This window comes from Psittacula echo, assembly GCF_963264785.1.
Source record: "Psittacula echo genome assembly, chromosome: 21".
In the NCBI taxonomy this organism is placed as follows: Eukaryota; Metazoa; Chordata; class Aves; order Psittaciformes; family Psittacidae; genus Psittacula; species Psittacula echo.
In genome coordinates, this window is record NC_137757.1 from 7,663,858 (window position 1) to 7,691,336 (window position 27,479).

The 27,479-nt window shown below is 55.1% G+C and overlaps 3 protein-coding genes across 10 annotated transcripts; 1 reads left to right on the forward strand and 2 right to left on the reverse strand.

Moving 5' to 3' along the window:
- Nucleotides 1–199: 199 nt before the first annotated feature.
- FAM167B (family with sequence similarity 167 member B) lies at nt 200–1,966 on the reverse strand. Of its 2 annotated transcripts, none has more exons than XM_080632240.1 (2): nt 1,561–1,966; nt 200–1,026 (listed from the first exon to the last, which is right to left on the reverse strand). In XM_080632240.1, the coding sequence occupies exons 1-2, from the start codon at nt 1,849–1,851 to the stop codon at nt 769–771; spliced, it is 549 nt and encodes a 182-aa protein (XP_080488366.1). In that variant the 5' UTR covers nt 1,852–1,966; the 3' UTR covers nt 200–768. The 2 variants fall into 2 exon arrangements, with proteins under 2 accessions (XP_080488366.1, XP_080488365.1); XM_080632239.1 differs by having other exon boundaries at nt 200–1,029.
- A 563-nt stretch (nt 1,967–2,529) lies between these two features.
- On the forward strand, nt 2,530–7,485 carry LOC308228769 (myotubularin-related protein 9-like). Of its 3 annotated transcripts, none has more exons than XR_013958268.1 (12): nt 2,530–2,892; nt 2,976–3,106; nt 3,634–3,862; nt 4,078–4,137; nt 4,405–4,513; nt 4,775–4,900; nt 4,996–5,169; nt 5,262–5,479; nt 5,613–5,774; nt 5,857–5,998; nt 6,085–6,602; nt 7,050–7,169. XR_013958268.1 is itself a non-coding variant. In XM_080632332.1 (12 exons), the coding sequence occupies exons 2-12, from the start codon at nt 3,666–3,668 to the stop codon at nt 7,160–7,162; spliced, it is 1,674 nt and encodes a 557-aa protein (XP_080488458.1). In that variant the 5' UTR covers nt 2,530–3,106; nt 3,634–3,665; the 3' UTR covers nt 7,163–7,485. The 3 variants fall into 3 exon arrangements, 1 of the variants encoding a protein (XP_080488458.1); XM_080632332.1 differs by having other exon boundaries at nt 2,530–3,106; nt 6,085–6,305; nt 6,451–6,602; nt 7,050–7,485; XR_013958267.1 differs by lacking the exon at nt 4,078–4,137 and having other exon boundaries at nt 2,530–3,106.
- Nucleotides 7,486–7,733: 248 nt separating this feature from the next.
- EIF3I (eukaryotic translation initiation factor 3 subunit I) lies at nt 7,734–14,215 on the reverse strand. 5 transcript variants are annotated; one of them, XM_080632376.1, is made up of 14 exons: nt 14,145–14,215; nt 13,526–14,032; nt 12,685–12,754; nt 11,570–12,571; nt 11,262–11,354; nt 11,041–11,128; nt 10,286–10,351; nt 9,968–10,117; nt 9,739–9,866; nt 9,303–9,413; nt 9,110–9,199; nt 8,734–8,807; nt 8,432–8,524; nt 7,734–8,090 (listed from the first exon to the last, which is right to left on the reverse strand). In XM_080632376.1, exons 4-14 carry the CDS (start codon nt 11,570–11,572, stop codon nt 8,009–8,011), a joined length of 978 nt encoding a protein of 325 aa, XP_080488502.1. In that variant the 5' UTR covers nt 11,573–12,571; nt 12,685–12,754; nt 13,526–14,032; nt 14,145–14,215; the 3' UTR covers nt 7,734–8,008. The 5 variants fall into 5 exon arrangements, with proteins under 5 accessions (XP_080488502.1, XP_080488503.1, XP_080488501.1 ...); XM_080632377.1 differs by having other exon boundaries at nt 11,570–12,071; nt 12,685–12,757; XM_080632375.1 differs by having other exon boundaries at nt 12,685–12,757.
- Nucleotides 14,216–27,479: the final 13,264 nt, after the last annotated feature.

Sequence of the window (27,479 nt, forward strand, 5' to 3'; positions counted from 1 at the left end):
TTTGCTGTTAATGGAGGAAGGGAAAAAGACAAAACTAAACCCCTCTGGTGAGAGGAGAGCCCTGCTCCCAGTGCAGGGCTGCAGGGGGTTGGAGATGGAGCAGGATGAGAGCATGGGGGCTGAACCCTGAGCACAGCCCCAGCACCTTCTGGCCTCAAGCCCCAAAACCAACCCCTCCATTCACTGCTGGTTTGGGAACAAGCGTTTCCTGCAGCTGTGCAGCCCAAGCACCCACCGTGGCTAGAGACACCTGGGGACAGGTTGGTCATGAGGTCTGCAGAGCAGAGACAGTGTCTTTCTGATAGGAACCGGTGAGAAGTTGCTACCCTCTGAGCGAGGGTTGGGGAAGAAGTGATGGAAGCACATTCCTCCCCTGCTGCCCGCAGGTCCCCCATGTCTGGAGGTTGAGGCAGGTGCCTGGGTGCAACAAAGGGAAAAACATCAGCTCTCACTTTCTATTCCTCCTCAAACGGCTGCTGTCTACATTTTCCACTGCAGTTGACCCCACCATACTTAAGGACAAGGCAGTGGGTGTCCCAAAATACCCTGTGCCCAATGGGGATAGTGGCATTTCCCATGCCACTGTGGCATGGCATTGTCCCCAGGGCAGGGCTGGCAACACCAAGGCTCAGCACTGCCTGCTGCTCTACAGTCCCCAAGGGGTTTTAGGAGGGTTCTTGAGCCCTGCCAAGTCTGGATGCACCCATGGGTTCCTCTGAGGCTCCCATCCAGGCTCACTGCTGAGCACTCCATGGAGTGCTGCCACTTTCAGCAGGAGAACCGCTGAGAGCTGATGTTCATGCGGGTGACGCGGATGTGCTTGAGTGGCATGGAGAGCAGGAAGGCGGCCTTGGGTGGAATGTTGCAGAGCAGATCTGAGTCTTCCTCGCAGCCCTCGAGGCCAAAGGTAGCATCGTCTAGCATCTCCTTGTGCTGGTGGCACGCCTGCTCCACCTTCAGCTGGTGCAGCTGTGCTCGCAGGTGCATCAACTGCTGTGCCAGGCGCTGGTCCATTGCTTGCATCTCCTGCTGCATGGGGAGATGGGCATCAGGGCTGGAGTGGGACCCCTATCTGCCCAGGCAGCAGGGCTGGGGCTTGGCCAGGGCACAAGCCCACTGGGGACCACATGCAGAAGTGGCCCTGGGGTTAGCATGGAACCCTGGGGTCAGCACAGGGTCTGTGCTGCAATCACAGCTCATGGTCAGCTCATGTTTGTACACACATGGCTGTTGCCACCCAATGGAAACCACCACTGCTGTGCCACCACACCAATAAAGTCCACTGCACCAGCAGAGCAGGCAGGAGGGGGGTGACAAGTGCAGGCCAGGACAGAGCCATGACCCCTGGAGCTGTGCTGGGGACACAGGCAGAGCCATATGTGCCCTGCAAAAACCCACATACACCAGCAGTACTGGCCAAGCGAGCAAAGCACCGTGTTGCAACTCATCCCATTGCTGCTGCATGAGGTCGGGCTGTAGGTGCTCTCTCTGTGCCCCATGGCCCCATCCCTGCCTTGGGGTAAGCCCTTTGCCGCCCCAGTCCCCCCAGCAGCAACTCACCAGCTCCATCCTGAGCCACTCCAGAACTGCCTCCATGGTGGCGAACCCACAGATGCCACCATCATGCTGGTCTTTGGGGTGCCCCATGCTCTTCTGTGCTCCCCTTGTTCCCCCAGGGGTCTGAGTGCGCCAAGGCTGGCCCCGCCCTCGGGCTTCCCACTCCAAGTAGGAGGGTGTCCGCGTCTGGAGCTTCAGTTTGGCCGTCAGTGCCTTCACACTGTCCAGGCTCTCTTCTTTCCAGGCAGGCTCCTCCTCACCCAGCTCCTTGAACTTGAGCTGCTCAAGGGCCATGGTGGCACCCACCACAGACCCCCCAGCACTCCGGGGTCACCTCTCTGCACTCAAAGCCTCAGTCCAAGCGGAGCCTCTGCCCCACTGCACCCGCAAGGCAAAGGACACCTTGGCCACCCGCAGCACCCACGTCCCGGCTATTTATTCACCTCCTGAACCCTAAAGGTTGGGGACGCTGAGGACAACTCCAACGGGAGGGGACTTTCCTTATCTAGAGGAGTGCGAAGGAGGAGGGGTTTGGGTGTGTTTTGTTGGTTTTTTTCCGTTTTCTTTCCCCTTTTTACACGATTGTGCCCCCTGGGATGAGACTCCTTGTTCTTCGGGAAAGCTGCTCACCCTCCACCTGGACACCCTGGCGAGGGACACCGGGGGCAGACTTACTCCCAGAGGCAGCGGACGGGGACGGGAGCCCCAAAAAAGCCCGGGGAAGGAAAAAGAAACAGGGGAGGAGGTGGTGGTGGTGGTGGGGTGTCCTGTGGCACGGGCGGGCGTTAAGGTGGAACCCGGTCAGGATGTGGCCGCAACTCTCACCCCCACCCCGCCAGCGCGGTCCCGGGAGCCGCGACCGAGGATGACGGGTCTCGCCTGTGTCCAATCACCGGCACCTCTCCCCACCCTCCCCCCAGCACTACCCTAACCCTGTTCCCCACTGCTCCCGGCCCCTCCATCCTCCCTGTGCAGTCCTCAAATCCCCTGCGAGCCCCTGTGTCCCCTCGCTTGTCCCTTCCACGGTCCCACGCCAGGAACCCCGGAGGCGAGGAGCGTCCGCCCGATCCCCCCTTCCCCTGCCCGGTACCCGCTGCCCGCCGGCGGAGCCGCCCCTGGGCCGGGCCACCTTAAACCCGACATCCGCCCTGCACCGAGCCGCCGTTCCGGCCGGGCTGTGCGGTTATCTTACGCTCTCCACTGCACTCCGATCTTCCCCGTTTACACCCACCATTTCCCCATTGGCAGTCCTGAGGTCCCCCGCTTGCTCCCCACGGTCCCGGATGTACCCACAGCCTCCTGCTTTCACCCTGCTGTTCTCGCTTGTGCCCCAAGGTCTCCTGCTCACACCACAGGATCCCTGCTTGCACGCTGAGCCCCCCAGCTTCTGCTGACTAGTTCCCTGTTTGCACCTCCAGCTCCTCCTCAGAACCCTGCTTGCACCCCAGGATCTGTGATGCACCCCACAGTTGCACCCTGAGATTCTTGCTTGTGCCCTTGGTTCTCTTCTTGCACCCCCACGTCCCTGCCAGCAGCAGAACCTGAGCAGGTAAGCACTGGGCTGGCTGAAGGAGGCAGCTCTGTCAGCTGCTTATCCTCATCCTTATGCTCATCATCCTCTCTCAGGGCACCTGCAGCAAATTCTGCTCCATCCCCAGGCCCAGGGGTGCTTGTGGGTGCAGAGTCCGTGAGAGCCAGGGCTCTGGCAGCACCATCCAGCCCCAGTGCAAGCAGGGAGGGACCCAGAGCTGCTCCCTGTAAGGCAGCAGCTACCAAACATCCCACCCTGCTGCAGCGCTGCAAGCAGGATACTTGGCTTGGGATCTGAGCACTGCTGGGAGACCAGAGACAGCTCAGCCTTCTCTGCCCTGTGCCTCAGTTTCCCTATCTGCAGTGAAAGCATTGCTGGGGGAGCAAATGTCACCCTCTCTGCAGTGAGGAATTTCCATATGCTGTAGGTGACCATGTAAACACGAAGAGGGGGGTGAAGTTAGAGGGCCTCACATGACACAGAGGGAAGAGAGTTTTTCCAGCCCTGGGCTGTGCTGCTGCAGAACTTCCCCTTTCTCCCTCCAGCCCCACGGCAGCAGCGGGTGGCACATCTTTCCATGGAGTTCTCGGAGCTGATCAAGACGGCGACAGTGGAGAACGTGTTGCTGTCATGCGCGGGGCTGCCGGTGGTGAAGGGCACCCTATGCATCACCAGCCACCACCTTCTCCTCTCCTCCTGTCCCAGGGGGGACGGCCAGCCCAGCACTGAGGAGCTCTGGCTGCTCATCCGCAATGTGGATGCCGTGGAGAAGAGGTGGGTCCCCTCCATGGCTGGCACCATGGTCTCTTTTAGCAGTGTCACAGTGTCACCCCTGTGTTAGCTGGAGGACATTCCCTACTGCTCTCCTAGTGCCCACGGCTACCCATTGCACTGTCCACCAAGCCTCGTCCCTCCTCTTCCCCATCGCCCATGCTGGAAGATGCTTGTGGCACTCACTGGGTATTGACCTTTTCTCCTCCCTGCCTCAGAATGCGGAATTTAGGCTGGTACCAGCTCCCCTGGACTTACAGCTATGCAAGAGACACCAGGTTTGTTTTTTAATACCCTCTTGGCTCTGCTAATCCAGTGCTTGGCTTCGTGTTACCCACTGCCGCACCCACCAGGCCCCAGCCAGGGCAGGGAGATGGTAGAAATCCCAGCTTCAGACAAGAGAGCCACCAGTGCTGAATGAGCCAGCGATCTGACGCCCACACAACCTTCCTGCTGCATACCTTGGAAAAGGGCAGCTCAGCCATTTTGTGTCTCTGTGTGCATGGACCTATAGCCAGGGCTCACCGTCCTCCTGCCTCCACCAGGTCCACTGGCTCCTCCGGCACCATCACACTCTGGTGCAAAGACCTGAAGGTGCTTCAGCTGGAGGTCCCAGGCCTGGAGGAGTGTCTCAACATCGCCAGCTCCATCGAGGTGAACTCCTCCTCACTGTGCCAGGGTGCAAAGGGTTGGCAGGAGAAAGCGGCCACCTGCAGTGTTTGATCTCAGTCTATCATTAATGTGGGCAAACACTTAGCTCCCAGACAGCCCTGGCATGGGTGCCCATGGGGTTGGTGGTGCCATAGATGTGGCCAGGAGAGCGGACCAGGTTTGGGGTTTGCAGAGCTCTGGGGACACAGAGGGGATGTCCTCACCCCCTGCCCATGACCTGCTTCACCTTTGCTCCCACTGTAGGCCCTCTCCTCAGTGGACTCCGTGACGATGATGTACCCATTCTTCTACAGACCCCCGAGCCTGAAGCTCGAGGAAGGCTGGCACCTTTTCCCCCTCGAGCAGTACTTCCAGCAGATTGCCTCACAGGTGAGCCTGCAAGGGAGAGACCCAGCTGGGCTGGGGAGAGAAGCAACTCCCCCAGTGCATGCTGGGCAACCCCACAATCCCATGTTCTCCCCTAGACAAGCCGGTGGCGGCTGAGCAGTGTGAACCAGGACTTTACCACCTGCCCCACATACCCTCCAGCAGTCATTGTGCCGGCAGCAGTGGATGATGATGCCTTGCGGAAGGCTGCCCAGTTCCGGCAGGGAGGGCGCTTCCCTGTCCTCAGCTATTACCACCCCAAGAATGGCACTGTGAGCTCATCTCCTTGTCCAGCCCCTCTTCCCCTGTCCCACCACTGCCAGCAAAGGTGGCTGGAAGCCCCCAGCTTGGTTTGACCCCACAGGCAATGCTCCGCAGCAGCCAGCCGCTGACAGGTCCCCACCGAAAGCGCTGCCGTGAGGATGAGCTGCTTCTGGGGATGGTACTGGACAAGGGGGAACAGGGTTTTATCATTGACACGAGGTCGGCACAGACAGCAAAGAAAGCTCGAATGACTGGCGGGGGCACGGAGCCCAAATCCTCCTACCCCCAGTGGAGGCGGCTGCACCAGCCCCTGGAGAGGTGAGGGGCTGTGCTGAGCCCTGGTGCTGTTGTGACATGGGTGATCACACTGCCCTGCCAATGACATTTGGACTCCAGCCCCCCACTGCAAAAGCCTTACCAAGCCCCTGACACTGCTTTCCTCCCCTTGCAGAGGCCGCCCACTGCAGGAAAGCTTTATTAAGCTGGTGGAAGCCTGCAACAACACCTTGACCAACATGGACCGGTGGCTGAGTCGCTTGGAGAGCTGCCGCTGGCTGAGCCACATCAAGGCAGCCCTGAGCACGGCCTGCCTGGCAGCACAGTGCATGGACAGGTAATGGGAGGCTGTGGTCCCCACTTTCTCCCTCCCAAAGCTCTCAGTGTTGCACAAACTTCGGGCGTTGCACTTCCTGCAGGAAAGAAGCCAGTGTACTGGTGCACGGGGTGGAGGGGACAGACACGACACTGCTGGTCACGGCGTTAGCCCAGGTGATCCTGGATCCGTCCTGCCGCACGCTCACAGGCTTCCAGGGGCTGCTGGAGCGGGAGTGGATCCAGGTGGGAGTGGCAGTCCCCAGGGGGATAAGGATCTCAGCACCCCCAAACTTTCTTTCACCCAGTTGTTCCCTGTTGGCGTCCCACAGGCGGGGCATCCCTTCCACCTCCGCTGTGCCCACTCTGCCTCCTCACATGCCCGCCTGAAGCAGGAGGCACCACTTTTCCTCCTCTTCCTTGACTGCGTGTGGCAGCTGAGCCACCAGTTCCCCTTCTCCCTGGAGTTCAGCGAGCGCCTCCTCCTCACCCTCTTTGACAATGCCTATGCCTCTGCGTACGGCATCTTCCTGTGCAACAACGAGAAGGAGAGGCAAGTAGGGAGGACAGCATTACCCCTTGGGAGCAATGCCACAGTCACCCTTGAGGCAAAGCAAAGCTCTCACGGTCAGAGCTGGGGTCACACAAGGACCCACAACCCCTTCCAGGGATTGAAGTGCATCTTGACTCTCCCATAGGTGCCTGTGTAAAGTGAAGGAGAGTACACACTCTCTCTGGGCCTGGCTGAACAGGCCTGGAGAGAAGAGGAAGTACCTGAACCCTCTCTACTCACCCAATGCCCTGGTCATCTGGCCCTCCGTGGAGCCGCAGAGCATCCACCTCTGGCAGGGTGAGCTGGGTCCAGCTCTGAGCTGGGCTGCATAAGGGAAAGCTGCTCTGCTTTTCATAGAATCCCAGCCTGGTTTGGGTTGGAAGGGACCTCAAAGCTCATCCAGTTCCAACCCCTGCCACAGGCAGGGACACCTTCCACTAGAGCAGCTTGCTCCAAGCCCCTGTGTCCAACCTGACCTTGAACACTGCCAGGGATGGGGCAGCCACAGCTTCTCTGGGCACCCTGTGCCAGCGCCTCAGCACCCTCACAGGGAAGAGCTTCTGCCTAAGAGCTCATCTCAATCTCCCCTCTGGCAGGTTAAAGCCATTCCCCTTGTCCTGTCCCTACAGGTCTTAGTCAAAACCCCCTCTCCAGGATTCTTGTAGCCACTTTAAGCACTGACAGCTGTTCTAAGGTCTCCCCGGAGCCTTCACAGCTGCAATAACCACAGCCCCTTCCTCCTAGGTTTATTCTTCCGATGGATCCGTTCATCCCAGCACCTGGACGAGGCCTGGGGGGAGATCCAGCGGTTAGCAGAGAGTCACAACCCCCCCCAGGAAGGAGAGCACAGGGAATAGACTGAGCCAGGCCCTCTCTGACCCCATTGCCTGGACAGAGAATGAAAGATGAACAGTAGCAGGGACAATTCGGTCCCTGTGGGTGGCTGAGCCAAGGTGAGCCAAACCCGTAACACCCTCTCCACAAAGGGCTGCAGCTCGAGTGTTGCGTCAGTCACTCCAAGCTGGGAGCCAGCCCGGGAAATCTGCCCTTGAACCCAGTTTTGAGCAAGGAAAGAGATACAAAGCACCCTCCAGACAGACAGACAGACACCAGGTGAGAGGGCTGGAAGGATGAGGATCTACAACACAAGCATGCCAGTGCAGGAAATAACTGTTCCATGAGGAAAGTTTGGGTCAGGGTCAGTGCAGCAAATAAACAAAGCACCAGAACTGGGCGTGTGTGTGTCATCTGGAAAACAACACCCGGCTGCAGCACTTCCAGCCTGTTCACACATCAGGGCTGGACATGACCCTTGGCTCTGGATCCTCCCTGGGAAGAGTCCCTGTCTGCCCAGGGGCAGAGAGCCCAGCACACAACAGCTCAGGTTAACTATTGCAGACTGGAAAAAAAGCTCAAATCCCACAGAGGTGATTCTCCTTGTGTTTATAAAAGATTTCTGTTTATTTCCTAATGATGCTTTTCTTCCTCTCCTGATATATAACTATGCCCAGTGTCCCCAGGTAGCCGACCTCCCCTCCTCGCCTGTCAAAGCCAGTCCTGCCCTTCCAAGCTGGTTGGGTTTCCAGTTCTCCCCACTGAGTTGCTGCTGTGTCCTCTTGTGAGACCTTGCAACAATTCAGTGCAGGAGCTGATGGACTGGGCAATGGGTTGGAGGCAAGAGCAGTGGAGAGGAGAATCCTCCTTTAAGCTTCAAATTCAAACTCAAAGTACTGGGGATCGAAGTAATGGATGCGAACGTAGCCATCCTCACCTCCGCTGCTGTAACTGTACAGGAGGAGAGACAGGATAAAGTCACTGATGCTGTCAGAGAGCACTACCTCTAGGTTTAAATCAAACTGTGGTGAAATCTGTTCTCACAACCCCCCCTGAAATGAACAAAGGAGTCACAAGACAAAAAAAAAAGGATCAGTGACACAGCAAAAATGTGTGATAGGGAGTAAGTGATCCCTTGGCCAGCCTGGGGGAGGCAGCAGGGCTGAAATGGGAACACCAAGGAAGGTGCTTGCTCTGTTCCCACCAGAGCTGCTGTGAGCCCAACTGTGCCCTAACCACATCATGTGTTTGGCTTCACTGCAGCATGCTGCAAGATGCACAGAAACACTCACCTCTTCCCATCAGGGTGAAACGCAACGCTGTTTATGGGACCAAAGTGACCCTTCACTCTGCCAAACTCTTCTTCAAAAGCCAAGTGGAAGAATCTGGAAGAAGGAAGATGATTTATTATTATATTATCTATTAGCAGAAGTTGGGAGCCTGCTTAGGGACATAATCAGGCTTTCCTCAAAAAAGCTCTGCAAGTTTAAGGACTTCTCAGACACTGGCAGCAGTAAGATGCCTTGGGAGCAGCACCCCTGGGCTGTCAGTGCTCCAGGTGAGGACTTGGCTCTGCCAGAGGAAAAGGACCAACCTCGCCTCGAATTTGCCAATCCTGGTGGAGGTTGTGGTCACATCCATGGCCTCCTGCCCACCACCAAGCACCACCTGCAAAGGAGAGAACCCACAACACTTCAGAGGCGCTTACACCATGCACTCTGAAGCAGGCAGAGGAGGATGGAGCCAAGCCTTGGGGAAGCCTTCACTAACCCACAAACTCACAAGTGGGCCTGACCCCAGCCCCAGAGAAGTTCCCACCTCCCAGACATGCTTGTTTGAGGAGCAGAGGCTTCATTCCCTCCACCAAACCACAGTTGTGTTTTTTAGCTGGCCTAGTGACACTCTGTCTTCCAGTTACCCAGGATGACATGGCAGTCACAGTAAGCCCGTTAAAATGAGTTCATTCTTACGTGGTCAAAAATAGGGGAAAGTGCAGCAGAGTTCACTGGTCGTTCTGTCCGGAACGTCTTCAGATGATCAAGTGATGTGCAGTCAAAGAGCTAGGAACAAAAAGGAGAGAGTTATTCTTCAAGAGAGCTGGCAGCCTGCATGTCTTGTATGCCGATCTCAAGAATCCACCCCGTTTCTGAAAGGAGACCTCACCTTGGCTGTGTTGTCCTTGGAGGCAGTGATGAACATGGTCATGTCCCTGGAGGTCTGAATATCATTGATTTGCTTGGTGTGCTCCTTGATGTTTGAAAGCTGCTCCCCTGACTAAAGGGTAGAGGAGGCAGTTTTAGCAAGGCAAGTGAGCACACACACAACTTCCCTGTTAAAAACTGGTTAGGAGATGTTGTTGCCAACAATGGATCAGATGTTGGTGCATCAGCCTTGGTCAACGGAGCCTCATATTTGGAACTAGATAATATTTAAGGTCTTTTCCAACCCAAACCATTCTATGAATCTAAGATATTTTAAGTATCCTTCCATAAGCCTGTTGAATTGAGCCAAAAAGCCCATATTCTGTCTCATGATCACCACAGGAACACTGACACATCCTCCTTCAGGGAGGGAGGATGCTGTTCCTTATCAGACTGACCTTGGCACTGAACTGGTTAAGCTCGCCGCTCTCATGTCCTGCGATGATGAACTCTCCCAGAGGGCCCCACACAGCACTAGTGATTTTAGAGTCACTGCAGGGGATTTTCATGTAAGGCTCATTGTTCTCTGCAGGAAGGAAGGAGACAGAGAAAGAGACACAATGGCACCGGCTCCAGCGATCAACTTCCCCTTATTCCCTTATCCACGCATTGGCCCGGATTCCTCACCAATCTGGCTGGGGTCCCGCAGATCAAAGAAGCTCACAAAACACTGATATCCCATCTGCTTGTCTGTGGAAAACATGATGATGTTTCCTCCAAAGTCAAAGCCACATGTCCTCACTGCAGAGCTGGTCTTCACCAGGGCGAGCTGCTTTCCTGGACACAGAGCAGAAACTGTCACTTCACCAGGTATTTTATTGTAAGGCTAATGGAAAGGATCAGCTCATGTCCTGCTGCCACCACATCCTCCCAGCTTAGCAGAATTCAGTGTAGGACAGAGCTGTGCCTCAAATGCAGCTCCCATGGAAATGGAAAGTCTCTTACCTGTTTCGCAGTCCCAGAGCCGACAGCTGTTATCTGCGGAGCCAGTGAGCACATGTCGTGTGTCCCCTGGGTCACCAGTTAGGGAATATCAACGTGTTCTCAGCCAGTTCCAACTCCCTGCCACGGGCAGGGACACCTTCCACTAGAGCAGCTTGCTCTAAGCCCCTGTGTCCAACCTGGCCTTGAACACTGCCAGGGATGGGGCAGCCACAGCTTCTCTGGGCACTCTGTGCCAGCGCCTCAGCACCCTCACAGGGAAGAGCTTCTGCCTAAGAGCTCATCTCAGTCTCCCCTCTGGCAGGTTAAAGCCATTCCCCTTGGCCTGTCCCTACAGACCCTTGTCCAAAGCCCCTCTCCAGGTTTCTTGTAGCCCCTTTAGGCACTGGGAGCTGCTCTAAGGTCTCCTCTTCAGGAGCCTTCTCTTCTCCAGGCTGAACCAGCCCAACTCTCTCCGTGTGGCTCCAGAGCAGAGCTGCTCCAGCCCTCTGAAACTGCAAATTTCCTTTTGAAATGCTAAAGAAAGAGGCTCCAGCTCTTGCATTAACACTACCTTTGCAGATTTCATCATACACGTTATCCCACACAACCCTGAAAGAAAAATACCCAAAAGATGAAGTAAGGGACACAGCAGAATAGTTAAACTGAGTATTGCCCTCCTCTAAGAGGAAATAGTGCAGCAGTTTGGAGGAACTGCCTCAACTGAATCATCATAAAGAAAAATATGGGACAAACTGGTTGCTGTGATCAAAGGATACAGTCTGCATCCACGCACCATACAGCTCCTGTGTGGCCATTGTATGTGCCGAGCCGCTCTCCATTCACCGAATACCACACGTTGACAATCTAGGGGAAGAAAACAACACAGCACCCTCTTAACAAACGGATTAATTACCGGGACCAATGAACAGCAAGTCAATTATTGCCGAGGGGTCTGGTTTCCACTCGGGGGACGGCAGGCAGGCCCCGCCACACTCACGGGGTCCTTGGCCACGGTGAAGAGCAGGTCTCCCTCCCGGTTGTACTTGATCTGCGTGATGGAGCGCTCATGGCCCTGCAGCAGGATCGGCTTCTGCGGGACGGGGCGTGGGGGGAGACACCATTAACATCTCGGCGACGGGCGGCCGAGGCCTCCTGGGTCCGCAGGCCGCCACACGTACTCCTTCCAGCGGCCTGGGGTCCCGCCCCCGCCCGACCACCGACCGCTGTCCTCGGCCCCGCCCGACCACCGACCGCTGTCCCCGGCCCTGCCCGACCACCAACTCCTGCCCCCGGTCCCTCTCTCACCATGGCGGCAGCGCGAAGGAGACTGAGATCACTTCCGGATCAGAGGCTGCGACGAGCGGAAATACGTTACCGTTACCATGGCTCCCCTGGGTGAGTTCCTACCAGGGCTGAAGCGAGGCCGGGTTCTCACTCGTCGACGGGTTCCCGCCCTCCGAAATGTTCCCGCCCCCCGACAGGTACCCGCCCTCCGGCGAGTTTCCGCCTTCCGACGAGTTCCCGCCCCCCGACGGGAGGTCAGGTCTACACATACTAGGGGTATCAGGTTTCAATACCTTTTTAATACTGACAAAGTCAGCAGCCAGCGGTTCTCGGGGCCACAGCGCGGCCCCACGCCATCTCCACCACCTGCAGTACCCAGTTTTGGACACATGGTGGCAGCACACGCTCACTTTTTCGGTACTGCAAAGGCAACGGGCTGCGAAACTGCCGCTCCCCCGCCCAGTTTACATCTTACACCAACTGCTGACTGGAGACAGGGCTGACTCTTCTGTGTTCCCGGCACCTTCGTACCAAAAAACTATACCAGACCTTTGCCGCTGACGACGGGATAAGGCTGGGGCTGTTCTGCCCATGCTCCCCAAGCAGGGAAACCAGAGAGGTGCGTTCACATACAAGATGCTGCTCCGTGGACAAAGTCCTAGGGTTGCTGTCCCCCTTGTCTCTTTTTGGCAGAGCCCCCCTTTTTCTTCAGGGTGCATGTACTTGTGTAAGTGGCAGTTATTAAATAATGAAGTAATGAGCAGCTCCTTGGAGCAGGTTTTCTCAGTTTTTGCTGATTTTTTTTTTAAATTTTTTTTTGTTTGTTTCTTTTTGCTTTGGGGGTGGAATAAAAAAGGGGGTGTGGGGAATCTGGGGACAGGGCAGGGGGACGATTATTCGGAGAGGAGAAGGTGAGTAGAGGATGGGGGAGGTTCTCCAAAGAAAGGGGGGTTTTATGTTCTCCATTTAAAATCCCTGCTTGCAAAGAAGCAATATTAGTAAAGTGACATCTGAGGAGCTTTCCTAGAAAAAAAGAATTCGTTTTAGGAGGAAAACCAGTGACAATACACTCATGATTTCCTAGGGGAATGCTTTTCAGATTCTCTGATAAATACTTTCAAAGTCTTTCTGCTTACCTGGCACATGGAGCACTGCCTGTATCTCCGTTAGCTCTACACATCCGGGTGGATCTGCAGAGCTTCCAGACTGCTGGGGAAGAAAAAAAAAAAATTAACCTGACAGTCAGGGTTAGATCTGATAGCCCTAGTGCAGGTAGACCTGATAGCCCCAGTTGGGGTAGGATAGCCTTTGTGCAGGTAGACCTGATAGCCCCAAACGGGGTAGACCTGAGAGCCGTAGTGGGGATAGACCTGATAGCCTGGTTAGAAATGGCCAAAAATGGTTTAGAAATGGCCAAAATGGCTTAAAAAAAGGTTAGAAATGGGCAAAAATGGGGGTACAGGCAGCGGGTCGCTGTGCGTCCAGCAGGCGGCGGTATAGTGCTGCAGGGGGTGAGGTCAGCCAAGGGCACGTACGCTCTGCTCTATGGGGGCTATGAGGGACTCTATGAGGTATCTGTGGGGCACTATGGGGGGCTATGTGGTCATAGGCATGGAAATGGGTTGTCTATGGGGTGTCAATGGGGGATACGGGGCTTTATGGGGAGCTATTGGAGACTATAGGGTGTCATGGGGGTATATGGGGTGTCTAAGGGAAGGTTATGAGTGGCTATGGGGCATCTATGGGGTGATAGGAGTATCATAGGGATGGAAATGGGGGCTCTGTGTGTCTCTGTGGTGGGTCTATGGAGCACTATGGGGCACTACGGGTGTCTATGGGTCTTTATGGCTTCATATGGGTCCCTATGGGTCTCTATGGGCCCCTATGGGGCTCTATGAGGCTCTATGGGTCTCTGTGGGTCCCTATGAGGCTTTATGGGTCCCTATGGGTCTCTATAGGTCCCTATGGGGCACTCACCCGTCGGTGGCCGCTGTCACTGCTGACACCTTCCCCGCCAGCGCCATTGGGAGCGCTCGGAGCCGCTGCCTCACAGCGGCCTCTGCCGTGCCGTTCCGAGCCGTGCCGTTCCGAGCCGAGCCGTGCCCGTGCCGAGCCGAGCCGTGCCCGTGCCGAGCCGAGCCGTGCCGAGCCGTTCCGTGCCGAGCCGTTCCCAGCCGTGCCGAGGGGTGGGAGGCATCGGCTCGTCTCGGACCCCCTCGGGTCTCTACGGGCGGCTCCGTCGCCTTCAGGTGCCTTGGACTCTCCGCGGGTCCCTTCGGGCGGCTACCCCTATCGGGTGGCTTCGGCTTCGCTCGGGCCCCTTGGGGTGGCTTCGGCTCCGCTAGGCTCCCTTCAGGAGGCTTCGGCTCCTTTCGGCTCCGCTCGTCAATCTTCGGTCGGCTCCGCCCCCTTTGGGCGGCTTCGGCTCCGCTCGGCTCCCTTCGAGCAAAAGCCGGTGTTCTCACACTTTTGCCTTAGAAAGTACTGGGAAAGAGGGAATTCCGTCACGTTTACCTCACGAAGCAATGGAAAAGAGGGAATTGCATCATTTTGACTGCATAAAGCAATAGAAAAGAGGGAATTGCATCACTTTTACCGCATAAAGCAGTGGGAAGTGGGAGGCGAGGGCGGTGCCATCTTGGGCTCTTCCTTCTGCCTCCCTCCCGCCCCGCAGGACTGGCCCTTCCAGCCTCGCACCGCCCGCCGCCATAGGGCGGCCATGGAGGAGGCGAAGAAGGAGCTGCGGGTAAGGAGACGTGAGGGGAGAACGCGGGAGGCGTCTTGGTGGAAGTACTTCATGGCCCGCGCTATCTGGAGTGCGGCTCTGCGTCGCCATGTTGAGAGTGGGAGACGAGGGCGGCCATATTGGTGGGGTGCCGTTGGCGCCACAGGATATGCGCCATCTTGACTACGGCACCTGGGGGCGGTGATATTGGGGAGGTGCCATCTTTAGTATGGCTCCTGGGGGCGGCCAAATTAGTTAGGCTCCATCTTGAGTACGGCACCTGGGGCGGCCATACTGGTTAGGCGCCATCTTGAGTACGGCTTGAGCACGTAGAGGCACATAGGGACCCATAGAGAGATGCTGGGGGTGCTGGGACCCATAGAGACCCCATAGAAACTCCATAGTGAGACAAGGCGGCATAAAATCACAAAATGAAATATGTAAACCTCTCGAATCAGTTTTAAATAATGTTAAGTTTGAAGCCTTTGTAAGAGTAGCAACAGAAAATTACTGAGGTGCACGATTCATGGAGAAAAAGAATAGAGTACAGCTAGAGAACATCCTGAGAGTCCTTGTAGAAGATAAACTGTTGTAGTTGACATAGTTTTAGGCCCTTATGACCTTAGTACAAACTGAGTGTAAGAAAAAGAAGATAGAAAAACAGGACCTAAGGATAAGGAGTATCTGGGAATAGCAGGTGTCCAGAATGGGCTGCAGTTAAACTAATTGATAAGTAGAAGGACAGGATGATTGCTGTGTCTGTGGTGTTAACGAACCAATTAAGCTGGTATAAACGTCTACTGCGTGTACTTCAAAGGCTGCCAGAAGTGCTGAAGATCGTTGGAAGAAATAAAGGACTCTCGGAGACCAGCACCATGTTTTTGTGCACCTGTGGGGAAACTTCCAGAAGAATGATGTAAGTAGCCTCATGAATGTGCATGTCTGTACGTAATGAATAGGTATGCTTAGTGACTATATAAGGACGGCTCGTTTAGCCGTTCGGAGACACACGTTAGGAGGAGCTGTCCCCCTGTGTCTGCTGGCGCCGCAATAAAGAATACCTGCTTGTCAACTGGAAACCTTTGCTGGCCAGTTTGTTCCTGGAGTTTTTTCCAAGTCACCAGAGACCTCCATATCTCCCCTAATCCCCCCATAGACCCCCCACAGACCCCATTATGGGTCTCCAGACCCCCAAATCCCCCCATAAGCCCCCCATATCCCCCTGTAAACACCCCATGTCCTCCCCATAGACCTCATAGAATCCCATTTAGGGACTCTAGACATCCATATCTCCCCATAGGCACCCTATCTCAACCCATACCCCCCCATAGAACGCCATGTAGGCACTCCGGTCCCCCATATCCCCCCATATCCTCTCATATTTCCCCCTAGAACCCTTTGTAATGGACTCCAGACCCCCATATCCTCCCAAAGAACCCCATGATGGGACTGCAGACCTCCATAAACCCCCATATCCTCCCCATATCCCCCCTTAGAAACCCATGTAGGGACTTCAGACCCCCATATCCTGCTATATCTGCCCATATTCCCCCATACACCCCCATAAAGGGTCTCCACACCCCCACAGAACCCTATGTAGAGACTCCAGACCCCCAAATCTCCCCATATTCTCCCATATTGCCCCATATGCCATATAAATCCCCCCATATTCTCTCATAGAACCCCATGAAGGGTCTCCAGACCACTGTAGACGCCCATGTAGGGACTCCAGACCACCATGTCCCCCTTAATCTCCCCATAGACACCCCATATCTCCCCATAGACCCCCATAAAGGGTCTCCAGCTCACCATAGAACCCCATGTAGGCACTCCAGACCGCCATATACCTAGACCTCCATGTAGGGACTCCAGACCCCCAAATCCCCTCACAGACCCCCATAATGGGATTCCAGACCCACACAGACCTCCAATATTGTGACTCCAGACACCCATATCCCCCCTAGACCCCCATGTAGGGACTTGAGACCCCATATGCCCCGTAATTCCCCCCAAGACCCATATGCAGGGACTCCAGAGCCCCATATTCTCCCTAATCGCCCCATAGACCCCCATAATGGGACTCCAGACCCCCAAATCCCCCCACAGAACCCCATGTAGGACATTGGGGGCAATGGGGAGGGCCTTAGGGGGGCCTGGGGGGTAATGGGAGGCAATGGGGGGGTAATAGGGAGTTAATAGAGGGTAATGGGGGGCAATGGTTGGGGAATGGGGGTTAATAGGGAGTAATGAGGGGAGTAACAGGGGTTAATAGTGGGTAATGGCAGGGTATTGGGATGCAATGGGGGGTAATAGGGGGGTAATAGGAGGCATCGGCTCCCCTCGGAGCCACTCGGGTGTCTTTGGGTGCCTCCGTCCCCTTCGGGTGGCTTCGCCTCCACTCGGCTCTGCTCGGGTCCTTTCGGTCGGCTCCATCCCGTTCAGATGGCTTCGGCTGCACTTGGCTCCCTTTGGCTCGGCTCAGGTACCTTCTGGCGGCTCCGCCCCTTTGAGGGAGTCTCAGAGTTTCAGATGCATTCTCTGCCTCAAAGTCTGAATTCCAGAGTCTTAGCCACAGAGTCTCAGCTGCAGTCTCAGTCCATAAATCTGAATTCTGTAGTCTTAGCCACTAAGGCTCAGCAACAGTCTCAGCCACAGAGTCTGAATCTGAGTATCAGCTCCAAAGTCTGATGCCCAGAGTCTCAGTCACCGTTTCAGTCCCAGAGTCTTAGCCCCAGAGTTTTAGCCACAGTCTCAGCCATAGTCCTAGCCACAGTCTGAGTCCCAGATTCTCAGCCCGTCTCAGCCTCAAAGTCTGAATCTCTGAGTCTCGCCCATCTGACCCAGAGAAAAAGAAGCAGAAAATTAAAGCCACGAAGCAAACAGTGAGCAGATATGGAACAGCCAGGGCACTTACAGACCAGCCACAGAGCCAGACCCAAGTAATACAATGACCCAGCTGTGGCTTATCAGGGTGCTTTTATCCCAGCTGGTGGTTTGCCCCTCGCCTGCCCCAGCCCATCGAGGGAGGGGTTGTGAGTGGGGCCCGTGGCATATGAGGCCCAGCCTTTCCTCAGGGAGCTCATTTAGGTTCAGCTCTAGTCAGGGTGAGTGCAAAATTCTTTCTCCCCCGGCTGGGTTTTATTTCCCCGGTCCCAGCCGGTCAGCGAGGTGATGTTCATTGCCTATATTCCGGTGCAGGCTTGCGCAGGGATGGGGTTTTCTCAGGCAGGGCATTTTCAATGTTCCCGGGAGCATCGTTCCTGAGGAGTTCTGAAGACAGGTTGGGGGTGTTGTCATGCACTAGGGAAGAAATGTTGCATGTTGGTGTGGCAGCCCTTCAGGTGCTTTATTATGTATGTGTGTAAGACGGTACGACAGTATATTTTGCTGCAGTTAGTGTTGTGTGTTGGGTGGAAATAGCTTTGTAGACACATAGAAAAATGTCAGCTGAGGTGGGGATGTTTAGAATTGATATTGTAATGATCTGGTTTGAAATTTATTTCTGTGCGCAGCTTAGTTTGTCGAGAGCCGATACTGTGAAGAGGAGCTCCCTCTGGTTTTGGACGGCTACAAGAAGCCTGTAGAATTTTTCCCTCAGAAGACTGATAGCGGTCAGCGTGAAACTGAAGACTATTTCGGTGCCAGAAAATGGATGCGTGACGATTCATATGTGACAAAGCATGGTAGGTATAGTGTGTCTTGTGTGAGGCATAAAGGGTTGTGGGATTTATAAAGATGAATTGTCCATTGTGCAAAATGTCATTTATGTATGCAATTGTGTATAACTAAAAGGTAGAATGTGAGTAATTTCTAAACGAAATGCAAGGTCAATGTTAATGGGATTGGTTGTAGAATGATTGTGTCAAATTTTGGATTAGGATTAGGATTGAGATTAGGATTGGGACTGAGATTAGGATTAGGATTGAGATTAGGATTGGGATTAGGATTGGGATTGAGATTAGGATTGAGATTTGGATTAAGGTTTGGGATTAGGATATGTGATTAGGGTTAGGGATTGGGATTAGGGTTTGGAGTTAGGGTCAGGGTTAGGGGGACAGTTAATTTTGGGGGGGGCATTTTTAGGATTAATGGTGTTGGGGGCGTGTCCAACCCTAGGGGGCGGAGTCAACCCTAGGGCTTGTCCAACCCTAGTCGGGAGTCTAACAATAGGGGGCAGAGGCAGCCTAAAGAATGTTGCTAACCCTAGGAGGCATAGTGAAGCCAGGGGGTGTGACTAACCCTAGAGGGGGTGAAGTCAAGTCAGGGGGCGTGAGGAACCCTGGGAGGGCGTGGTCAGGGTTGGGGGCGTGGGTAGGGTTGGGGCTGGGAGTTTGGCTAGTGGGTGGGTTTAGGGTTGGGGGTGGTGTCAGCACTAGGGGGTGGAGTTAGGGCTAGGGGGCAGTGTTAGACTGATGGGGCGGGGTCTGCGTTCGGGGGTGTGGTTTAGGAGGAAATCCCACCTAAATTGGGAAAAGCAGAGGTTAGGTTCAAGATAACTGAAAGACTTCCATGGAGCAGCACTGGCTGTACAGTTCACATAGATAGAGCACTATGCTGATAAAGGTAAGGCCATGGGTTCGAGTCCTGCTGGGTACACTCGTGGGTTAGCATTAGTGTTAGGGGGGATAGGGTTAAGGTTAGGGCTGCATTAGCTCTGTTAAGGTTAGGGATTAGGGTTAGGTCTCCATTACATCTATAACATCTATTAACCCCTATTGCTCCTTTACAACAATTAGGGTTGGGGATTAGGGTTAAGGTTAGGGCTCCATTACATCTTTTATGGTTAGGGATTAGGGTTAGGTCTCCATTACATCTATGCCATCTATTAAGCCCTGTTGCTCCATTACAACTATTAGGGTTAGGGATTTGGGTTAGGATTAGATCTCCATTACATCTATTAGGGTTAGGGATTTGGGTTAAAGATTAGGGTTAGTGCTCCATTACATATATTTGGGTTAGGGATTAGGATTAGGGCTCCATTTAATCTGTGACATCTATTATATCCTGTTGCTCCATTACGACTATTAGGGTCAAGTTTTTTGTCCTCGCTCTTCGGCTGTGGGAGCAGAGGCCAACCATTCGTGCTCTACTCACTGGCATGCTGGTCAGCCGAGAGACAGCACCACAGAGGTTCCATTGTAATGGACTTTGAGTTGGGAAACCGAGGAGCGACAGCAATGTGGATGGCACCGTTGCAAAGCTGACTTTCTGCAGAAGAGGCACAGCTCAAGTTTTTTGCCCTGGCTCTTCGGCTGTGGAAGCAGAGGCCAACCGTTCGTGTTCTACTCCCTGGGATGCTGGGCAGCCGAGCACGGGTGCCAAAGAGGTTCCATTGTAATGGACTTTGAGTTGGGAAACCGAGTATCGACAGCAATGCGGATGGCACCGTTGCAAAGCTGACTTTCTGCAGAAGAGGCACAGCTCAAGTTTTTTGCCCTGGCTCTTCGGCTGTGGGAGCAGAGGCCAACCGTTCGTGCTCTGCTCCCTGGGATGCTGGGCAGCCGAGCACGGGTGCCAAAGAGGTTCCATTGTAATGGACTTTGAGTTGGGAAACCGAGGAGCGACAGCAATGCGGATGGCACCGTTGCAAAGCTGACTTTCTGCAGAAGAGGCACAGCTCAAGTTTTTTGCCCTGGCTCTTCGGCTGTGGGAGCAGAGGCCAACCGTTCGTGCTCTACTCCCTGGGATGCTGGGCAGCCGAGCACGGGTGCCAAAGAGGTTCCATTGTAATGGACTTTGAGTTGGGAAACCGAGGAGCGACAGCAATGCGGATGGCACAGTTGCAAAGCTGACTTTCTGCAGAAGAGGCACAGCTCAAGTTTTTTGCCCTGGCTCTTCGGCTGTGGGAGCAGAGGCCAGCCGTTCGTGCTCTACTCCCTGGGATGCTGGGCAGCCGAGCACGGGTGCCAAAGAGGTTCCATTGTAATGGACTTTGAGTTGGGAAACCGAGGAGCGACAGCAATGCGGATGGCACCGTTGCAAAGCTGACTTTCTGCAGAAGAGGCAGAGGTCACGTTTTTTGCCCTGGCTCTTCGGCTGTGGGAGCAGAGGCCAACCGTTCGTGCTCTACTCCCTGGGATGCTGGGCAGCCGAGCACGGGTGCCAAAGAGGTTCCATTGTAATGGACTTTGAGTTGGGAAACTGAGGAGCGACAGCAATGCGGATGGCACTGTTGCAAAGCTGACTTTCTGCAGAAGAGGCACAGCTCAAGTTTTTTTCCCTGGCTCTTCGGCTGTGGGAGCAGAGGCCAACCGTTCGTGCTCTACTCCGTGGGATGCTGGGCAGCCGAGCACGGGTGCCAAAGAGTTGCCATTGTAATGGACTTTGAGTTGGGAAACCGAGGAGGGACAGCAATGCGGATGGCACCGTTGCAAAGCTGACTTTCTGCAGAAGAGGCACAGGTCAAGTTTTTTGCCCTGGCTCTTCGGCTGTGGGAGCAGAGGCCAACCGTTCGTGCACTACTCCCTGGGATGCTGGGCAGCCGAGCACGGGTGCCAAAGAGGTTCCATTGTAATGGACTTTGAGTTGGGAAACCGAGGAGCGACAGCAATGCGGATGGCACCGTTGCAAAGCTGACTTTCTGCAGAAGAGGCACAGGTCAAGTTTTTTTCCCTGGCTCTTCAGCTGTGGGAGCAGAGGCCAACCGTTTGTGTTCTACTCCCTGGGATGCTGGGCAGCCGAGAACGAGTGCCAAAGAGGTTCAATTATAATGGACTTTGAGTTGGGAAACCGAGGAGCGACAGCAATGTGGATGGCACCGTTGCAAAGCTGACTTTCTGCAGAAGAGGCACAGCTCAAGTTTTTTGCCCTGGCTCTTCGGCTGTGGGAGCAGAGGCCAACCGTTCGTGCTCTACTCCCTGGGATGCTGGGCAGCCGAGCACGGGTGCCAAAGAGGTTCCATTGTAATGGACTTTGAGTTGGGAAACCGAGGAGCGACAGCAATGCGGATGGCACCGTTGCAAAGCTGACTTTCTGCAGAAGAGGCAGAGGTCACGTTTTTTGCCCTGGCTCTTCGGCTGTGGGAGCAGAGGCCAACCGTTCGTGCTCTACTCCCTGGGATGCTGGGCAGCCGAGCACGGGTGCCAAAGACGTTCCATTGTAATGGACTTTGAGTTGGGAAACTGAGGAGCGACAGCAATGCGGATGGCACTGTTGCAAAGCTGACTTTCTGCAGAAGAGGCACAGCTCAAGTTTTTTTCCCTGGCTCTTCGGCTGTGGGAGCAGAGGCCAACCGTTCGTGCTCTACTCCGTGGGATGCTGGGCAGCCGAGCACGGGTGCCAAAGAGTTGCCATTGTAATGGACTTCGAGTTGGGAAACCGAGGAGGGACAGCAATGCGGATGGCACCGTTGCAAAGCTGACTTTCTGCAGAAGAGGCACAGCTCAAGTTTTTTGCCCTGGCTCTTCGGCTGTGGGAGCAGAGGCCAACCGTTCGTGCACTACTCCCTGGGATGCTGGGCAGCCGAGCACGGGTGCCAAAGAGGTTCCATTGTAATGGACTTTGAGTTGGGAAACCGAGTATCGACAGCAATGCGGATGGCACCGTTGCAAAGCTGACTTTCTGCAGAAGAGGCAGAGGTCACGTTTTTTGCCCTGGCTCTTCAGCTGTGGGAGCAGAGGCCAACCGTTTGTGTTCTACTCCCTGGGATGCTGGGCAGCCGAGAACGAGTGCCAAAGAGGTTCAATTATAATGGACTTTGAGTTGGGAAACCGAGGAGCGACAGCAATGTGGATGGCACCGTTGCAAAGCTGACTTTCTGCAGAAGAGGCACAGCTCAAGTTTTTTGCCCTGGCTCTTCGGCTGTGGAAGCAGAGGCCAACCGTTCGTGCTCTACTCCCTGAGATGCTGGGCAGCCGAGCACGGGTGCCAAAGAGGTTCCATTGTAATGGACTTTGAGTTGGGAAACCGAGGAGCGACAGCAATGCGGATGGCACCATTGCAAAGCTGACTTTCTGCAGAAGAGGCACAGCTCAAGTTTTTTGCCCTGGCTCTTCGGCTGTGGGAGCAGAGGCCAACCGTTCGTGCTCTGCTCCCTGGGATGCTGGGCAGCCGAGCACGGGTGCCAAAGAGGTTCCATTGTAATGGACTTTGAGTTGGGAAACCAAGGAGCGACAGCAATGCGGATGGCACCGTTGCAAAGCTGACTTTCTGCAGAAGAGGCAGAGGTCACGTTTTTTGCCCTGGCTCTTCGGCTGTGGGAGCAGAGGCCAACCGTTCGTGCTCTACTCCCTGGGATGCTGGGCAGCCGAGCACGGGTGCCAAAGAGGTTCCATTGTAATGGACTTTGAGTTGGGAAACCGAGGAGCGACAGCAATGCGGATGGCACCGTTGCAAAGCTGACTTTCTGCAGAAGAGGCACAGCTCAAGTTTTTTGCCCTGGCTCTTTGGCTGTGGGAGCAGAGGCCAACCGTTCGTGCTCTACTCCCTGGGATGCTGGGCAGCCGAGCACGGGTGCCAAAGAGGTTCCATTGTAATGGACTTTGAGTTGGGAAACCGAGGAGCGACAGCAATGCGGATGGCACCGTTGCAAAGCTGACTTTCTGCAGAAGAGGCAGAGGTCACGTTTTTTGCCCTGGCTCTTCGGCTGTGGGAGCAGAAGCCAACCGTTCGTGCTCTACTCCCTGGGATGCTGGGCAGCTGAGAATGGGTGCCAAAGAGGTTCCATTGTAATGGACTTTGAGTTGGGAAACCGAGGAGCGACAGCAATGCGGATGGCACCGTTGCAAAGCTGACTTTCTGCAGAAGAGGCACAGCTCACGTTTTTTGCCCTGGCTCTTCGGCTGTGGGAGCAGAGGCCAACCGTTCGTGCTCTACTCCCTGGGATGCTGGGCAGCCGAGCACGGGTGCCAAAGAGGTTCCATTGTAATGGACTTTGAGTTGGGAAATCGAGGATCGACAGCAATGCGGATGGCACCGTTGCAAAGCTGACTTTCTGCAGAAGAGGCAGAGGTCACGTTTTTTGCCCTGGCTCTTTGGCTGTGGAAGCAGAGGCCAACCGTTCGTGCTCTACTCCCTGAGATGCTGGGCAGCCGAGCACGGGTGCCAAAGAGGTTCCATTGTAATGGACTTTGAGTTGGGAAACCGAGGAGCGACAGCAGTGCGGATGGCACCGTTGCAAAGCTGACTTTCTGCAGAAGAGGCACAGCTCAAGTTTTTTGCCCTGGCTCTTCGGCTGTGGGAGCAGAGGCCAACCGTTCGTGCTCTACTCCCTGGGATGCTGGGCAGCCGAGCATGGGTGCCAAAGAGGTTCCATTGTAATGGACTTTGAGTTGGGAAACCGAGGAGCGACAGCAATGCGGATGGCACCGTTGCAAAGCTGACTTTCTGCAGAAGAGGCACAGCTCAAGTTTTTTGCCCTGGCTCTTCGGCTGTGGGAGCAGAAGCCAACCGTTCGTGCTCTATTCCCTGGGATGCTGGGCAGCTGAGAATGGGTGCCAAAGAGGTTCCATTGTAATGGACTTTGAGTTGGGAAACCGAGGATCGACAGCAATGAGGATGGCACCGTTGCAAAGCTGACTTTCTGCAGAAGAGGCACAGCTCACGTTTTTTGCCCTGGCTCTTCGGCTGTGGGAGCAGAGGCCAACCGTTCGTGCTCTACTCCCTGGGATGCTGGGCAGCCGAGCACGGGTGCCAAAGAGGTTCCATTGTAATGGACTTTGAGCTGGGAAACCGAGGAGCGACAGCAATGCGGATGGCACTGTTGCAAAGCTGACTTTCTGCAGAAGAGGCACAGCTCAAGTTTTTTGCCCTGGCTCTTCGGCTGTGGAAGCAGAGGCCAACCGTTCGTGCTCTACTCCCTGGGATGCTGGGCAGCCGAGCACGGGTGCCAAAGAGGTTCCATTGTAATGGACTTTGAGTTGGGAAACCGAGGAGTGACAGCAGTGCGGATGGCACCGTTGCAAAGCTGACTTTCTGCAGAAGAGGCACAGCTCAAGTTTTTTGCCCTGGCTCTTTGGCTGTGGGAGCAGAGGCCAACCGTTCGTGCTCTACTCCCTGGGATGCTGGGCAGCCGAGCACGGGTGCCAAAGACGTTCCATTGTAATGGACTTTGAGTTGGGAAACCGAGGAGCGACAGCAATGCGGATGGCACCGTTGCAAAGCTGACTTTCTGCAGAAGAGGCACAGGTCAAGTTTTTTGCCCTGGCTCTTCGGCTGTGGAAGCAGAGGCCAACCGTTCGTGCTCTACTCCCTGGGATGCTGGGCAGCCGAGCACGGGTGCCAAAGAGGTTCCATTGTAATGGACTTTGAGTTGGGAAACCGAGGAGCGACAGCAATGGAGATGGCACAGTTGCAAAGCTGACTTTCTGCAGAAGAGGCACAGCTCAAGTTTTTTGCCCTGGCTCTTCGGCTGTGGGAGCAGAGGCCAACCGTTCGTGCTCTGCTCCCTGGGATGCTGGGCAGCCGAGCACGGGTGCCAAAGAGTTGCCATTGTAATGGACTTTGAGTTGGGAAACCGAGGAGGGACAGCAATGCGGATGGCACCGGTGCAAAGCTGACTTTCTGCAGAAGAGGCACAGCTCAAGTTTTTTGCCCTGGCTCTTCGGCTGTGGGAGCAGAGGCCAACCGTTCGTGCACTACTCCCTGAGATGCTGGGCAGCCGAGCACGGGTGCCAAAGAGGTTCCATTGTAATGGACTTTGAGTTGGGAAACCGAGGAGCGACAGCAATGCGGATGGCACCGTTGCAATGCTGACTTTCTGCAGAAGAGGCACAGCTCAAGTTTATTGCCCTGGCTCTTCAGCTGTGGGAGCAGAGGCCAACCGTTTGTGTTCTACTCCCTGGGATGCTGGGCAGCCGAGCACGGGTGCCAAAGAGGTTCCATTGTAATGGACTTTGAGTTGGGAAACCGAGGAGCGACAGCAATGCGGATGGCACCGTTGCAAAGCTGACTTTCTGCAGAAGAGGCACAGCTCAAGTTTATTGCCCTGGCTCTTCGGCTGTGGGAGCAGAGGCCAACCGTTCGTGCTCTACTCCCTGGGATGCTGGGCAGCCGAGCACGGGTGCCAAAGAGGTGCCATTGTAATGGACTTTGAGTTGGGAAACTGAGGAGCGACAGCAATGCGGATGGCACCGTTGCAAAGCTGACTTTCTGCAGAAGAGGCACAGCTCAAGTTTTTTGCCCTGGCTCTTCGGCTGTGGGAGCAGAGGCCAACCGTTCGTGCTCTACTCCCTGGGATGCTGGGCAGCCGAGCACGGGTGCCAAAGACGTTCCATTGTAATGGACTTTGAGTTGGGAAACCGAGTATCGACAGCAATGCGGATGGCACCGTTGCAAAGCTGACTTTCTGCAGAAGAGGCAGAGGTCACGTTTTTTGCCCTGGCTCTTCGGCTGTGGGAGCAGAAGCCAACCGTTCGTGCTCTACTCCCTGGGATGCTGGGCAGCTGAGAATGGGTGCCAAAGAGGTTCCATTGTAATGGACTTTGAGTTGGGAAACCGAGGAGCGACAGCAATGCGGATGGCACCGTTGCAAAGCTGACTTTCTGCAGAAGAGGCACAGCTCACGTTTTTTGCCCTGGCTATTCGGCTGTGGGAGCAGAGGCCAACTGTTCGTGCTCTACTCCCTGGGATGCTGGGCAGCCGAGCACGGGTGCCAAAGAGGTTCCATTGTAATGGACTTTGAGCTGGGAAACCGAGGAGCGACAGCAATGCGGATGGCACCGTTGCAAAGCTGACTTTCTGCAGAAGAGGCACAGCTCAAGTTTTTTGCCCTGGCTCTTCGGCTGTGGGAGCAGAAGCCAACCGTTCGTGCTCTACTCCCTGGGATGATGGGCAGCTGAGAATGGGTGCCAAAGAGGTTCCATTGTAATGGACTTTGAGTTGGGAAACCGAGGAGCGACAGCAATGCGGATGGCACCGTTGCAAAGCTGACTTTCTGCAGAAGAGGCAGAGGTCACGTTTTTTGCCCTGGCTCTTCGGCTGTGGGAGCAGAGGCCAACTGTTCGTGCTCTACTCCCTGGGATGCTGGGCAGCCGATCACGGGTGCCAAAGAGGTTCCATTGTAATGGACTTTGAGTTGGGAAATCGAGGATCGACAGCAATGCGGATGGCACCGTTGCAAAGCTGACTTTCTGCAGAAGAGGCAGAGGTCACGTTTTTTGCCCTGGCTCTTTGGCTGTGGAAGCAGAGGCCAACCGTTCGTGCTCTACTCCCTGGGATGCTGGGCAGCCGAGCACGGGTGCCAAAGAGGTTCCATTGTAATGGACTTTGAGTTGGGAAACCGAGGAGCGACAGCAGTGCGGATGGCACCGTTGCAAAGCTGACTTTCTGCAGAAGAGGCACAGCTCAAGTTTTTTGCCCTGGCTCTTTGGCTGTGGGAGCAGAGGCCAACCGTTCGTGCTCTACTCCCTGGGATGCTGGGCAGCCGAGCACGGGTGCCAAAGAGGTTCCATTGTAATGGACTTTGAGTTGGGAAACCGAGGAGCGACAGCAATGCGGATGGCACCGTTGCAAAGCTGACTTTCTGCAGAAGAGGCACAGCTCAAGTTTTTTGCCCTGGCTCTTCGGCTGTGGGAGCAGAAGCCAACCGTTCGTGCTCTACTCCCTGGGATGCTGGGCAGCTGAGAATGGGTGCCAAAGAGGTTCCATTGTAATGGACTTTGAGTTGGGAAACCGAGGATCGACAGCAATGAGGATGGCACTGTTGCAAAGCTGACTTTCTGCAGAAGAGGCACAGCTCACGTTTTTTGCCCTGGCTCTTCGGCTGTGGGAGCAGAGGCCAACCGTTCGTGCTCTACTCCCTGGGATGCTGGGCAGCCGAGCACGGGTGCCAAAGAGGTTCCATTGTAATGGACTTTGAGCTGGGAAACCGAGGAGCGACAGCAATGCGGATGGCACCGTTGCAAAGCTGACTTTCTGCAGAAGAGGCACAGCTCAAGTTTTTTGCCCTGGCTCTTTGGCTGTGGTAGCAGAGGCCAACCGTTCGTGCTCTACTCCGTGGGATGCTGGGCAGCCGAGCACGGGTGCCAAAGCGGTTCCATTGTAATGGACTTTGAGTTGGGAAACCAAGGAGCGACAGCAATGCGGATGGCACCGTTGCAAAGCTGACTTTCTGCAGAAGAGGCACAGCTCACGTTTTTTGCCCTGGCTCTTCGGCTGTGGGAGCAGAGGCCAACTGTTCGTGCTCTACTCCCTGGGATGCTGGGCAGCCGAGCACGGGTGCCAAAGAGGTTCCATTGTAATGGACTTTGAGTTGGGAAATCGAGGATC

Excerpts from the sequence above, each read along its gene's own strand:
- EIF3I (XM_080632376.1), bottom strand. Across the intron at positions 8,808-9,109 it reads TTTCCCCTATTTTTGACCAC|GTGGTGCTTGGTGGTGGGCA; the intron begins GTAAGAATGAAC and ends TCTCCTTTGCAG. Across the intron at positions 8,525-8,733 it reads ATTGGCAAATTCGAGGCGAG|ATTCTTCCACTTGGCTTTTG; the intron begins GTTGGTCCTTTT and ends TCCTTCTTCCAG.
- FAM167B (XM_080632239.1), bottom strand. The coding sequence starts at position 1,851 with ATGGCCCTTGAGCAGCTCAAGTTCAAGGAGCTGGGTGAGGAGGAGCCT. Across the intron at positions 1,030-1,560 it reads AGTGGCTCAGGATGGAGCTG|CAGGAGATGCAAGCAATGGA; the intron begins GTGAGTTGCTGC and ends CTCCCCATGCAG.
- LOC308228769 (XM_080632332.1), top strand. The coding sequence starts at position 3,666 with ATGGAGTTCTCGGAGCTGATCAAGACGGCGACAGTGGAGAACGTGTTG. Across the intron at positions 3,863-4,077 it reads GTGGATGCCGTGGAGAAGAG|AATGCGGAATTTAGGCTGGT; the intron begins GTGGGTCCCCTC and ends TCCCTGCCTCAG. Across the intron at positions 6,603-7,049 it reads GAGCATCCACCTCTGGCAGG|GTTTATTCTTCCGATGGATC; the intron begins GTGAGCTGGGTC and ends CCTTCCTCCTAG.